General features: G+C 49.0%; 1 protein-coding gene across 3 annotated transcripts in view; it reads right to left on the reverse strand.

The window, feature by feature from the left end:
* Positions 1-15406, reverse strand: part of WASL (WASP like actin nucleation promoting factor) — an 87348-nt gene that overhangs the window by 19231 nt on the left and 52711 nt on the right. For all 3 annotated transcript variants that reach the window (XM_085870492.1, XM_085870494.1, XM_085870491.1), the window contains exons 8-9: positions 14698-14851; positions 11594-12183 (exon numbers count right to left, since the gene is read on the reverse strand). In XM_085870492.1, the coding sequence (XP_085726618.1) occupies positions 11594-12183; positions 14698-14851 (744 nt within the window). The remainder of the gene's footprint in view (positions 1-11593; positions 12184-14697; positions 14852-15406) is intronic.

A 15406-nucleotide genomic window follows, 5' to 3' on the forward strand; every position in this document is an offset into this window, starting at 1 on the left:
GGCATTAGTTGGCTTCAGGGGTTCTCAATTGACGATGATGAATGGGCCCGAATACATGGGAATCGCTGTTCCTGCTCACCAGATTCTCTCAGCGAGGGAGTCTCGTGAGTGGAGGAGGCCAATGGGCCAACCACATGCCTCGTGGTTGCAGAAGGTTGATCAACATCTCAAGGAGATGGGGATGGGCCAGGCATCTGCCTGGAGGATAGCCAGACAGAGGCCCCTGGAGTACCAGCGGAAAGTGGACACAGCGACGTGCTTTTCTGCTGCATGCTCCCATACCTGACCTGACCTAATACATTACATACATACAAACATACATAGTGTTACGGCTGTGGAAATTCGCATTACACCATAAAGGGTCCTCAGGAGAGATATATCAGTAAGTTCATGTGTAGTTAGCCCAAACCCGTTGTATGGAGGGAATATATGTGATCCATTCGGGCTGCGATTCCTCAATAATCGTTTTTCTTTTGCTGTCATTAATTTGGTGCAAGAACAACAATGAACATCGCCACAACCAACATCTCAACGATAACGCCATTCACTACATGACGCCAATAATCACGCCATTCACACCACGAAGCCACCTTCCACAACTACGCTACCACATCTTCGCCACTCGACATTCAACGAGCACCGTGCGGTCACGATCTCCGCGGGACGGATGGGAGGGGCGGAGTGGCAGTGGCGGCCGGGGTGCGAAGGGGCATCTCCCGCCCGAATCGTCCTTCCCTCGTCGTACGGCACGTGGGGAAGAAAACCAACAACGCCTGTGGGATTTTCCCTTCTGCTTTTCCCACGCTTTGGCATGGGGGAGGTGCGATATGGGCCAGAGGTCAAAGGTGAAAAAAGGTGGGGGCCTGATTTTGGGGGAATAATTCCCTGGCCCCGAGCCAAAACTGACATTCTTCGTCCCCCGCACGGCGCGGGGAGGGGGGAACGAGAGGGCACGCCCCTTTTTGGGAAGCTTCCAGAAGGGAGGCGAAGCCAGAAACGGGGCGGGGAAAAGGGTGGAGCCCCGCGCTACAAAAGGGGCAGACGAAGAGGGTTCGGGTGGTCTTCTGGTTCGGGTGGCTTCTTGTCGGGTTCTTGTTCCTATGGGTTCATCTTGTCGTCGTTTGGCCTTGCTTCTTTGATTCTCGCGCGAGCCCTGGGACCCTGTGAGCGAGCGTGGAAAATAGCGCCTAACAAACCCCGTCCGTTTCCCCAAAACCCCGTCCGTACTGTCGAGCGGACCACACGAGCGACGCGCGGCACGAGCTCGCGGACCACGCCGGAGGGGCTCGGAGTTGCGGTCGCAAAGGAAGGACTCGACACGCTCAGGGAAGTCGCGACTTCCATTTCTTTTGGGTTCTGTGTAAACGTGTGTGTGTGTGTGGCACCAGTCTGGTCAAGTAGAATCGTTTAAGTGTTCCTGTGCTCGTGTAAATTATATTCGGTTGTAGCTCTGCATTGTGTCCTTGCTTTTGTTTCTTTGCTTTGATTGAATACGTGTATAAAAACTGTTGCTGACTGTAAATACGTGCTTCCGTGTGTCGCGCATTAAATGTGCTTGTCCCATTGTTCCCCGTTTTGCTTCGTCTTTTCCTTTAATTGACTCTCCATCCTGCATCACGTAAGGGATTCGTAGTGGGTTTCAACATCCCGGTAACTAATCTGAACCGTCAAGGTCGACGATAACTCCGCTCGGTTATCCCTGTAGTACGGAACGAGCCGCTTAAGCGGTTCGTGTCCGGAGTCGACCTGTGGCGTGGTACAACTCATTGGTACGCTATCCGCGCGGGTACTGAGGTAAATCGACCATTCGGCGATCGGACCCTATTTCGCGCAGGTGGAATGCAGACTGAGTTGTGGTGAGGTTAAACCCCCACCCGTGACTAGCTCCCGGCGTTGTTCCGAGAGGGTCACGACTGAATTGCACATTCGGTGGGCGAAGCGGCCGCCATTCGAGTCAAGCGGTCGATCGCACGCCGGACGGGCCAGAATTCGCAACATTGGCGTCAGGTCATGGGATACGAACTCATCCCCCTCCTCGTAACACTGGTGTCAGCGAGCGGTAAACAAAACTCTCCCGTCTCCAGGCTAAATTCACGGGGATCGGACCAGGGGTGTGCGAGGTGACCCCCCCCCCACCCCCGTTCCCCCCAAATTACGAGCAAAGCAAAATTAATCTCTTATGAGAAATAAGATGGAGTCTCAAGGCGGGCGGGAGCCGGGGGTAGATATGGATTTAGAATGTGTAGAATCCATGGCTCAGGATGAAATCCCCATGCAGGACATTCCCATTGTTGTACAGGAACAATTTCCCCCCCAACCAAACCCAGGGCCCGAAATGGGCGCGGCGGTGGCCGTGGTGTATGACACCCCCCCCCCACCCCTCCTCCGTCAAAACTCTTCCCTGGCCCCCAGCGAAACCGCGACCGATAATGGCAGATCGGTCCTGCCAGGGCAGGTGACAATGCGGCAGATTATGGAACTCGCGCAGAGGATAAATGACAAACTCGATAACATGAATGCCGGAATGAAAGAAATGTACAACGAAATCAAGACAAATACGCAACAAATGGAAAATAAAAAAATGGATGGAAACGCACTCGAAGCGAAAAACCAAATGGAAGAAATGCGGCGAGTGGGGCAATGTCTGCAGGCAGGCATAATGGCGGCGCCACGTGTGGGAGCGAACGAGCTGAGGGGGAGTGCAACGGCTGTCAGGCCCGCAATGGAGGCAGGTGAGGACAAATTAATTTGGGGGACGTGTCGGACGAGACACGTGGAGGTAACAACGACGGAAACATTAACGGTGACACAGAGGGAAAAATTAAATGGGGTGACTGCGACGTGTGAGACGACACGAGGTGATGACGGAAAGAATAAAAGAAATAACAGAGACACGGGAGATAGACCAAATCGAGAATGAATTAAATGGAACGAAGGAGGAAACAAAGATGAAGATCCAGGAAGAAATTAATGTGCATGAGGTGACTGAGTTGGCAGAGATACGGGAGATAGAGGGTGAATTGGACGGGGTTAAAAACGAGCACACACACGGAGTTAGTGGAGGATAATGGGGGCGAGCTCGCGGAACGTGTTGGGACCCGGTGCGATCAGCTGGATAGCCTCCTTCGGGAACGGAGGGAGACGCTATTCTCCGTTGAAGCAAGTCACGACCAGGTGGGTTCGGTCGTGTCAAGCGAGTTCGAGGGGGCGAGTGCTGCGGACAGGTGCACGAGGAGCTTGGGGGGTATTGAGGCCCCGGAACCCCTTGTAGTGGCACAAATCCCCGTTGTGAATGTCCCGGTGTGTGTGTTCAGGAGTGAGGCGAAATGTGTGCTGCAACGCGCACAAAGCGTGGGTGAAAGGCGTTGTGTGAAAAGGACCACATGTGTGAGCAAAATGGTGTGCGAGGTGGCGAGTGTGCCAAAGTGCATGCTTCCCAGCACAACGTGTGTGAGTGGAACCACTTTTGCGAGGGAGGTGGCATGCGTGAGTGAACGGCCGAGTGTGAGAGGGACAGCGTGTGTGAGGGCGCTGTATATGAGGGAGATGATGGTGGGCATGAGCGAACATGCAGCCGTGTCTCCCGGAGTGAGTGTCATGGAATGGTGTGTGAGCGTCGTGACACGCAGGTGTGCGTGGGTCGAATGTAGATGACGACGGCGACAGAGGGACAGAGGCCGGGTAGCGGCGGTAGCTGTTTTGGGGACCGCGCCGGGTTTACCCAGCGGCGAGCGCGAGGTTCGTGCCGTGCTACGTACGAGGCCGCCACGTGCGTGCCTGCGGGAGTGAAACCAGGTCCGGAAACGCCAGCGGTGGATGTTGCCGATCCCGCGGACGGACAAAGGTTAGGCAGGATTACGGATTTGGACCGGACGGGTTCTCCACGCGAGCTTGTGTTAAGCTCCAACGGGCAGAGCACATATGTTCGCGTGGGGAACCACTCAAAACGCGGGGCTTGTTTTTTTAATGCGCAGAGTGGCGTCCTGGCTGCGTGTATGGTTGGAATCCGGCAGGAGGGTGAATCCCTACCGGATGGTGCCGTCCAAGAAGGACGAGGGACGCGAACAGCTGCCATGACGTCACGCCACAGGTGCGCGGCCGTGAATTGCCGCGCTGGTGCGCAGGTTGCGAGTTGCCGCGCTGGTGCTGCGCGAGAGAAAAAAAAAGAAAAAGCAAGCCTCGCTTCGGGTGAACAGGATTCCCGGGTAAGGGGTGGAAGACCCCTTTGATTGGGCACAGGATAACAACTAGTTAGGGGGAAGGGTTAGTATAAAGGCCCGGTCACACCTTGACGTTTTAGCCAACGTATGCCGATTTTTGAATTTTTTTTCTAAAACGCTGGCACACGTTGAATACGTTATGGGTAAGTTTTGATAACATTGAGAGCACGCTGAAAAACACTGCCATACGTCGTTGTACGCTGGCTTTAAACGTTGTACTTTTCGATTGTCCTCAAATTTTTTCATGCTTGAAATTTCACGACGTATGCCGGCGTATGACTCACACGTTCCGCTACGCTGGCCACAAGTTGTATGCACGGTCTGCGATCGTTGACAGACGTCAACACATGCTACTTGTAAGTTAATCATAAGTTGAGACACGCCGAGGTAATGTTTAGCGTACCCGAAACTTATTTCTAACCTATGATTAACGTGTTGTTGGCACGTTACGCGATCGTTGCCACACATCGACAGATGTTACTTTTAAGTTACTCATAGGCTGAAAGACGTCGGTATAATGGATCGTCCTTGTGTCAGCGTCCACGGCCACGGCCAGGACACTTATTTGCAGCATTCTTCAAACTTTTCTTCGGCATGACGAGGATGTTCACACTTCGATGTCTAGCTTGGCTATGATTCCAATTGTCCATCGGCAGCGTCTATTTAAAATAGTCGAGTTTGAGCGTTTTAACACGTTCAGAAGAAACGCTTCAAATTTCAAAACCTCAGCGTCAAAAAACAAAGGCGAGTGACAGCAATTTAAATCGTTCATTGTAAACAATGAAAATAGTTGAGTGGTACCGTTTAAAAGTCGTTGAGTGTAAAAAAAAATCCAATTGTTGAGCGCAAGCGTCTACTTTCAATAGTGGGGTTTGAGCGATTTAGCACGTTCAATAGAAACGATTAAAATTTCCAAGCGCCAGCGTCAAAAAACAAAGGCGAGTGACAGCAATTTAAATCGTTCATTGTAAACAATGAAAATGGCTGAATGGTACCGTTTAAAAGTCGTTGAGTGTAAAAAAAATCCAATTGTTGAGCGCAAGCGTCTACTTTCAATAGTGGAGATGCAGCCATTTAAATCGTTGAGTGGCAGCCTATGAACCTACCCGTGGACACGCGGACGCAAGGAGGATCCATCATAACCCACACCCTCCCCTTCACTCACCTCCTACTGCCAACATGAACAAACTACTACTAATACTAATACTAATACTAATACTGATACTGCTGACATGGACATCGACTCAAAAAGGAACTCGAAAACACTGTTGGGTTCCCTTTTATGAGCAGCATTTTTATATACCAATTCCCAAAACTGCTGGGAACACGTCTTTATATGGCAGTTGTAACCTAGAAACACGTTCATTTATTTTTTTTTTGTCGACCGGAAGACGTCATTGGAATACGTCTACATACGTCGATGTGTGTTGGGACTACGTAAAGAATTGGTTCAAAGCACGTCAAACATAAGTTAGAAATAAGTTTCGCGTAAAAAAGACATTACCGCGACGTGTTTTGACTTATGAGTAGATTATAAGTAGCGTTTGTGGACGTGTGTAAGCGTCCACATATCGTGTGTAAAACTTATCCCCATCGCATGCGGAACGTGTGTCATACGCCGAGTACGTCGTAAAATTTTGAACACGTTTAAAATTTCTTGACGTACTCTACTTACTACGACGTATGATAGCGTACTTTAGCGTTCTACTCACGTATACCAAACTTACTCATACCGTATTTGACGTGCCCCAACATTTTAGGTCGGCATACGCTGGCAAGATCGCCAAGGTGTGACCGCGATGTTGACACTTCCATTTCTACGGCAGTTATGATTCGAATCGTTGTGCGTCAGCCTTTTAATAGGCTACGTCACGACATCGTCGGCGATGCGTGCAACGCGCTATGCCGAAGTTAGACTATCGTTGGGCATCGGTTGTGTAGGCCGACAACAGGTTCAGCATTCGTTGGTATAAGTTATCTATAACACAACGAAACGTTCTGTGTCCATTACTAATATGTTATGCATACGACCAACTCGTTATGAATACGTCCGAATCTTTAAAAAAAAAACATCAAATGTTCAACGTCAGCCAGCGTTTTACATACATTTTAATACGTTGCCATCGCTGGCCAAAACGTCAAGGTGTGACCGGGCCTTTAGTTAGACCGGCTTCATGGGGCAGGGGTAAGTCCTCATGGAGCCCGTGGAATGGATTAGTTAGAGGAATGTCGGTCAGATTTAGGATGGAGTCGGGGATATTTGAAGACAGACACAGACTGTGGATGTGTAGAGGGGCCGTAGCTGAGTTACGTAGTGTTAAAAGGAACGTGCTGTAGTTTAAGGGACGACGTGGGAGCACGAGTTAGTTAGTGGATTTAGTGAGAAGGATGGCAGAGTGCAGCGATGTGTGAGTTGTGAGTTGTGAAAGGAAACATGTTGATTGAGTGAGGCCAGCGGGTCTGTGTGTATGGAGTGATTGTGGAATGCATGGTGCGATGAGTGATTGGGGTGAGGAGTGATTCCCGCCCAAGGGACCCCAGGGGCAGTGTAGAGCGAGTTAGGGGGTTAGTCAAATTGACAAAATGGAGGTCGTTTTGCTGTTGGTGGGAAAGTAGGCTCGATACCCGCTTGGAGGGGTGCAGGAGCCCTGTTGATGGGCTGGGAGCGTGGCTGCGAAAGGTATCGCATCGCTGAGTGGGTATTTCGGGCACTGAGCTAGTCGGTGGTGGTAGGCCAAGGGCCCATGGGGGGCCGGGATAGCGTAGTGGGCACGGGTGCGCCCGCATGATGCGGGGGCCCGGGGCGCCATTAGCCGCGTGGGCAGTGCATTGGGCACGGGCACCCAGGGAAGGGGCCCGGGGCGCCAACCTGCCACGTGAGCGTTTCAGGGGAGTCGCCAGGGAGGGCACTCCCTGGTGTTTAGGGAGCTGGTAGGCTCGGAGGCAGTGTAGTGCCCGGGGGTGCCATCGCTGGAGAATCGGCAGAGGGGAGTGCCTGCCAAGGGAGCCACGCGTCCCAGCCATGAGACCGTGTGAGGGCACGGGAAGAAAATTGGGGGGCATGGCCCAAAATTGTGAGGACACCAACACAGGTGATGGGAATATGGGTTGATAGAACCAGTAGATAAAGTGAGAGGCGCTTGTTGAAAGCCCCGGGGTAGTTTAAGTGATAATGGTTAGGGTAGATTAGGAAGTGTACCCATCCGCACCATCCATCCCTTCGCTCTCGTAGTGGGCCGCTGGACCCACTTTGGGTAAAGATTGCTGAAGTCTGAGGAGGCCACCTTGAGGCTTGAGTTGGGCCTCGACAGAGGACGCTAGCTCTCCCTCATTCCCCTCCAGGAAGGGAACGTAGGGGTTGGGAGTGGGCTCGGTGACAAGATAGGTTCGCCGAACAGAGACATGAAGGGGGTTAGGGGACGATTTCTAGTGGGGAAGTAAAGATAAAAATAAAAACAAACAAAAAAATAAACCAATGTCATCCGCAGGGTGACCCGTATCTTGCCAAAAGGTGACCACGTGTGACTTCTTAAAGGTCACACTGAGGTGAACAGAGCTGCTATCCACCAGGAGCGACTCCTTGAGGAATATCTGCCTACGAGAGATTCCGATGAGAATCGGCCTACAGAGTAACCATGAAAAATATGCTTTTGTCTCATAACGTCACCAAATGATGTCATGATGTCTCAAGCTTGACATATCTAGAAAGCACTCATCGAGGTGTTCAATTTGAGGTACTACACGATATGGTTCCTAAAACTTGAAAATTTGACCTTGGGGTCAAATATGTTTGACCTTCGGCGCTAACCATAAAGGTCAAGGCCAATCGCCACCAAAAATTAATCAGCTGAGCGCCAGACCATGAACTATATTCCCATGAAGTTTGAAGACGATCCGATCAAAATTGCTCAAAAAAGTAAGGGTTTCTTCGACTCCCCTGATTTGCGACAGTGACCTTGAGCTTCAAAATTTTGTGTGTTGAAAGGGACCTCTATAGGCCTCTGATATGCGAAGTTACAAAAATTTCCAATGATTACTGTGCTTTTAGAGTGATTTATACGTGATTACAGACCAAAAAAAACCCCAAAAAACATATGAAAGTCAAGGCAAATCGCCACCAAAAATTAATCAGCTGAGCGCCAGACCATGAACTATATTCACATGAAGTTTGAAGACAATCCGATCAAAATTACTCAAAAAATAAGGGTTTCGTCGACTCCCCTGATTTGCGACAGTGACCTTGACCTTTGACCTTGACCTTCAAAATTTTGTGCACTGAAAGGGACCTCTATAGGCCTCTGATATGCGAAGTTACAAAAATTTCCAATGACAACTGTGCTCTGCAGAATTTTTTATACGTGATTACAGACAAACAAACAAACAAAAAAAAACAAAACATACAAGCTGACTAACATATGTTGCAAAAACTTCGTTTTGGCAAGATAATAAGTTGGGGCTAAATTGGGTTTTGACAAATTAAGGGGGTGGGTATGGACAGAGACAGGCAAAGGCGATAGGTTGGGAGGGAGACGGTTGGGTAGGTCCGAGCCCACCTCTGAGTGGCCAGCACCACCGCACTTCCTCCACCAACCTCCATCTCAAGGCAAGGTGCTGGCAACTTCGTCTGCCGGCTGTTTTACTGCAAGGCCTGTGCCGGCCGGATCGTCTGCCGGCTGTTTTACTACAAGGCCGGTGCCGGCCCACTTAAAATCGGCTCGTGTGTTGGTGCAGGGCCTGTGCCGGTCGATCATCTGCCGGCTGTTGCTGCAGTGGCCTTGTCATGCCATGCCTTGCCTGTCCACATTTGCCATCCATGCCTGCTGCCCTAGTCATCTTTTGCCCCCGTTCAGTTCTGCGTTCCCCCCCCCCCCTTGTTCATTGCCATGCACGCCGGGATTGTTCAAGGTTGCAAGGACTGTCCTGTTGGCAGCTACAACACGGGCCTGCAGTGGCGACCCGTGCGCCGGTTGACTTTTACCTTTTTCCTGCAGAGTCCATAGATCCTGGGCCATGGTTCGTGTAAATTTGTAAGGTTAAGTTGTTAAGATGTACTGTAAATATGAGTGCGCCCCCGGCATGTATGTCATAGCGCCGGCAATTTTATTTAAGTCGTCCGGATGAGTGTGTTTGTTTAGTTAGTTACTCAGCCCGTAGGGTATTTATTTTGGGGACACGAATACACTGAATGTCACACTCAGGGATCCGAAGGTAACACGTATTAGGGGAGAACGACACATGATGGTACACGAGAATTTGACGACTCGGAACGAGTCTGTAAAAAGGGGAGGGGATAGTATTACGGCTCTGGAAATTCGCATTACACCATAAAGGCTCCTCAGGTGAGATATATCGGTAAGTTCATGTGTCGTTAGCCCAAATCCGTTGCATAGAGGGAATATATGTGATCCATTCGGGCTGCGATTCTTCAGTTCGTCGTTTTTCTTTTGCTGTCGTTAATTTGGTGCAAGAACAACAATGAACATCGCCACAACCAACATCTCAACGATCACGCCATTCACTACACGACGCCAACAATCACGCCATTCATACCACGACGCCACCTTCTACAACTACGCTACCACATCTTCGCCACTCGACATTCAACGAGCACCGTGCGGTCACGATCTCTGCGGGACGGATGGGAGGGGCGGAGTGGCAGCGGCGGCCGGGGTGCGAAGGGGCATCTCCCGCCCGAATCTTCCTTCCCTCGTTGTACGGCGCGTGGGGAAGAAAACCAACAACGCCTGTGGGATTTTCCCTTCTGCTTTTCCCACACTTTGGCATGGGGGAGGTGCGATTTGGGCCAGAGGTCAAAGGAGAAAAAAGGTGGGGGCCTGATTTTGGGGGAATAATTCCCTGGCCCCGAGCCAAAACTGACTTTCTTCGTCCCCCGCACAGCGCAGGGAGGAGGGAACGAGGGCACGCCCCTTTTTGGGAAGCTTCCAGAAGGGAGGTGGAGCCAGAAACGGGGCGGGGCGAAGGGTGGAGCCCCACACTACAAAAGGGGCGGACGAAGAGGGTTCGGGTGGTCTTCTGGTTCGGGTGGCTTCTTGTCGGGTTCTTGTTCCTATGGGTTCATCTTGTCGTCGTTTGGCCTTGCTTTTTTGATCCTCGCGCGAATCCTGGGACCCTGTGAGCGAGCGCAAAAAATAGCGCTGAACAAACCCCGTCCGTTTCCCCAAAACCCCGTCCGTACTGTCGAGCGGACCACACGAGCGACGTGCGGCACGAGCTCGCGGACCACGCCGGAGGGGATCGGAGTTGCGGTCGCAAAGGAAGGACTCGACACGCTCAGGGAAGTCGCGACTTCCATTTCTTTTGGGTTCTGTGTAAACGTGTGTGTGTGGCGCCAGTCTGGTCAAGTAGAATCGTTTAAGTGTTCCTGTGCACGTGTAAATTATATTCGGTTGTAGCTCTGCATTGTGTCCTTGCTTTTGTTTCTTTGCTTTGATTGAATACGTGTATAAAAACTGTTGCAGACTGTAAATACGTACTTCCGTGTGTCGCGTATTAAATGTGCTGGTCCCATTGTTCCCCGTTTTGCTTCGTCTTTTCCTTTAATTGACCCTCCATGCTGCATCACGTAAGGGATTCGTAGTGGGTTTCAACATCCCAGTAACTAATCTGAACCATCAAGGTCGACGATAACTCCGCTCGGTTATCCCTGTAGTATGGAACGAGCCGCTTCAGCGGTTCGTGTCCGGAGTCGACCTGTGACGTGATACAACTCCTCGGTACGCTATCCGCGCGGGTACTTAGGTAAATCGACCATTCGGCGATCGGACCCTATTTCGCGCAGGTGGAATGCGGACTGAGTTGTGGTGAGGTTAAACCCCCACCCGTGACTAGCTCCCGGCGTTGTTCCGAGAGGGTCACGACTGAATTGCATGTTCGATGGGTGAAGCGGCCGCCATTCGAGTCAAGCGGCCGATCGAACGCTGGTCGGGCCAGAATTCGCAACAATACATACCTACATTCATACATACTCTTCAGCTTCAAATCTTATGCCTTTACAAAAATAAGAAATCCAAAGGTATAAATAATAATCATGTTCCAGGTAGACTTGTACCACACCACTTCACCACATCCAAGGCCATAGCTCATATATGTATTCGATTATCTGATAGGATTAACAAATAAAGGACTAAATTCAAGATGGTAGGGGTGGACATTCCAAGCATTAGATAAGTTTTATAAAAATTTATGGAAAAAACACAAGGTAACAAAATGAAAAAAATACTTTCAAAACAAAGTTCAAAGTGATAGCAAATTTGTTTTGGACCAAAAATTATTTTAACAACACTCATTCCTTGGTGGATGCTCTGTGGAAGGTACAAACTTGACTGCATTGGAAATATCCTGGATTCACATACCGCCTTAAGAGGAATGCCATGACGGATTTGGTTCAGGAGTGCGTCCCGACCAGATGAAGAGTTCGATTGAGGTGTAGAACTGCTCTCAATCTTCTTCAGCTGCATTCCACCACGGATCTGTTCAAGCAACGCACCCCGTCCTGCCCCAAATGGTTGTGCTTGTATTGGTGATGGCTGCCCTGCTGGGGGGAGCTGTGGCCCAGAGTAAGAAGGTGCTGGTGGAGGGGGAGGAGGCGGTGGTGGTGCAGGAGGTGGAGGAGCTGCTGTTGGGCCAAGCATGTGAGGTGGTGGAGGTGGGGGACCCACGGGTGCAGACATAGGAACAATAGGGGGTGGCAGATTTGGAGGAGGTTGTCTGCCAAATGGAGGAGGTGGAGGTCGAGATCCTCCCCCAGTTGGGGTGCGAGATGGAGGTGGTGGGGGAGGATGATTTGAGGCATAGGATGGGCCTCTACTGGGAGGAGGTGGGGGAGCAGAGCGGCCACGAGAAGGAGGGGGCGGTGGAGGGGTTGGGGCTCCAGAAATCGATGTGGGAGGTGGAGGATGCATTAAGCGACCAAGTGGAGGTGGTGGTGGTGGTGGTGGTGGAGCTGTAAAAGAATGAACATAAATGATATTTTACCAGAGATGTTTGAATAAACACAAACAAAGGCTACTTGGTTTCTAACACAACACTATACACAGCTTGTGTTGGAGTGTCATCGTGGAGTATGACGTGGAGAAATAAGTAGATAGTAAAAATTGTTACAGTGCAGTCACCCCTTCTTCCAATGGAGTACATCTTCCCAATTTTATTTCTTTTTTAAATCCTTCAAAAATCTCTTCTCAACCTCTCACTCCAAACTCCTCGTTCCCATCACCCCAGTTGCCAGTCACATTGCTCCTTCATCATCTCGACCCAAACCACATGAAATTCAAATGACCATATCAGCCAATCAGAATACACTTTGGCCAATCTTCCCACTGACGATCCAATAATGACAACCCATTATCATCCCATGCTTTTTGCACAATTAAAACAGCGAATTTTAATGTAACTGTTTTTAGAGCATTTTTGTGATCAAAATTATTTCACTGTACTGCTGGAAACAGAAATGACACTGACTAAGTAATAATGTTGCTTTATCATTCGAATAAATGTTGGTGTATACAACATTAAAATGACATTTGAGAGTTTCACACAGTGGGGCCCTTTAAGGACACGAGACAATAAAGCAAGAGGAAAAAAAAAAAAAAAAAAAAAAAACGCCTGCAAACAGTTTTGTCATTGCCAACAAGTTCATACGAGAACGGAGGTGTTGACTCCCACCGTTTTCTCTTCGTGTAATACCACCCCAGAGGGTACCCACCGATACGGTCGCGTAGCCGCAGTGGAACATCGTCCTATAGGTTTTTTAGGACGGCCGTGATGCACGTAATGGCAAAGTAAGTGGCGCAAACATCAAGGACAGAAGAAATACTGTACAACCATCTTGGCAACCAGTCGAGGTTGATGATAAAAACCCATTAACGATAGTAATGCACGCCACATGCACTACCAAGCATAGTTAAAATGTTCTACCCTTCTCCACCAAAACCATGCCATTAGCCCCTGTGTGTCGATCGCTCCCTCAATTTGCACATTGCTTTTGCTTTTCTCCACACAGTGGTGGGCTCGTGTGCGTGCTGAAACGTTCTTTGGGTTCAGTGGCATCTATAAATTGAAAGAGATTTTTTTTCAGAATCATTTTGCTGTTGTGTTGGGCTGATTTCTCAGGTCGATCAAAAACATTGTTTGTTAATTTCCATGTGGAAGAGAAGGGCAGACAACAGGCCTCGTCAAAACAGGGAGTCAACTCTGATTAATCTCCAATCAAGATCTTTCGCAGCACTTGCAGGAGCTTGCTCACCTGCCTGTGTGAGGCAGGGGTTATGGTTGCTTCCCTCACTGCAGAGCTTGAGTGGTTTTCTTCAGGTAAAGGTGAGTAAAAGCCAGCTATTATATCCATCTACGCCTTGTATTTTTAATTTCTGCACCTCTCATTCTCCATTCTTTTCTCACGGCATTTCTCGTGGCAATGGTAAAGCTGCGACTTATTTTGCACCTTCAGTGAATCCTTGTATTTGTAAAGGTGAAAATAAAAAGGCGAGGTAACAGCACCTAATTTTATCATACTTGTTATCCTTAATAATTTCCATAAATCTGATTATGCACACAGTCCCAACCTCCTCAACCCCCCCACCCCACCCCCACCCCCCACGCCCCCACCAACCAGCTCTTCCAATCTAGATTGGAAATAAACAATTACAAAGACATAAAATGTCAGAGCCCCCGTTGTTTAAGTAATTTTGCTGTGCGGAGTTGAAGGGCTATCCCATATTTACGTCTAACTAAAATGGCCGCCAGTCTACCAGTCGGTCATCTCGGATCCGATCTCGAAAAAAAAAATGATGTGCATATGTAAGCCATCATTCATTATCTGTTTGCCGAGTTTGCACAAGATCGGTAAATGCATGTCTGAGACATGGTTGAGGACGTGTTCAATACCGGATTTTTTTTACATCTAAAATGGTCGCCATTCAACCAGTCAGCCATCTTTGATCAGATCGCAAAATAAAGCAAGGTGCACGTGTACACCATCATGTGCTGTGCTTGTGCTAAGTTTTAACAAAATCGGACTATGCATGTGTGAAAAATGGTTGGGGACACATTTAAGTAAGAAAAAGGCCACCAGTCGGCCATCTTGGATCTGATCTCGAAAAAAGATGGTGTGCATAAGTAAGCCATCATTCTTCATCTGTGTGCCAAGTTTCAACAACATCAGTAAATGCCTGTCCGAGAAATGGTTGAGGACGTGTTCAACATCGGGTTTTTTTATAACTAAAATGGCCGCCAGTCAGCCATCTTGAATCTGAACTGGGGGGGGGGGAGACGTACATATGTATTCCATCATATGTTGTCTTTTTGCCAAGTCCGAATAAAATCGATCCATACATGTTAGAGATATGGTTGCGGAAGCATGGACGTTCGCACAGACATGAAAATAAAGACCAAATCCATAAGCCCCCGTTTTGGACTGAAACCATCGGGGGGTAATAACAACAGTATTAGGATGCTTCCAAACCTGAACGTCGTAAATCATTCTTCACAGCTTCCATGCCCCCAAATTTCTCAATCACATTGTAGATCTGACGTGATGTTTCCTTGTCTTGGAGCTGTGAATCCGTAATGCCAACCATATCAAACAGGCTTTTTAGCGCAGGATCGAGGTTGTTCAGCTGTGGGACAAAAAAAAAAAAACACAAAGCCAATACAGCGATCAGTGGTGACTGACCATATGAAAGTGGGTTGCTCAAATATGTCATAAATATTTTGCAGCCTTTGAGATATCATTACATTATTTCTTCAAACAAAGGGGAGTGAAAGACAATTATAAAATCAGGATGCAATGCAGAATGAGCTCAATCAGATGATTTGATCACAAAACTGTTGCTGTTGTCTCCATTTAATCAGTTCACCACAGGATTGTTGTTCCCTGTGGCCCTCCCTTCCTACCAAACCGCATGCCATCGCATCACCTGTCCTTGGCAGGAAGAGCATAAACTTTCTATGTATGATGAGCGTTCCCAACTAAATCGACCATCTTCTCAAAAGCGATCACCATGGTGGATGATGGATGTCACAGCATCTGGCAGACTGCACTTCCTGAATGATGACATCATAGCATTTCGGTGTACAGCACTTTCATCTCACCCATTCAGAGAATTTTTTTTTTAATCCCACTATCACATCTGTGGCATCTAAAGCTCTCAAAATTATTGTAATTTCCTCCG

Source organism: Eptatretus burgeri, chromosome 2, assembly GCF_056783735.1.
Source record: "Eptatretus burgeri isolate ZD-2024b chromosome 2, Ebu_testis_v1, whole genome shotgun sequence".
Taxonomy (NCBI): Eukaryota; Metazoa; Chordata; class Myxini; order Myxiniformes; family Myxinidae; genus Eptatretus; species Eptatretus burgeri.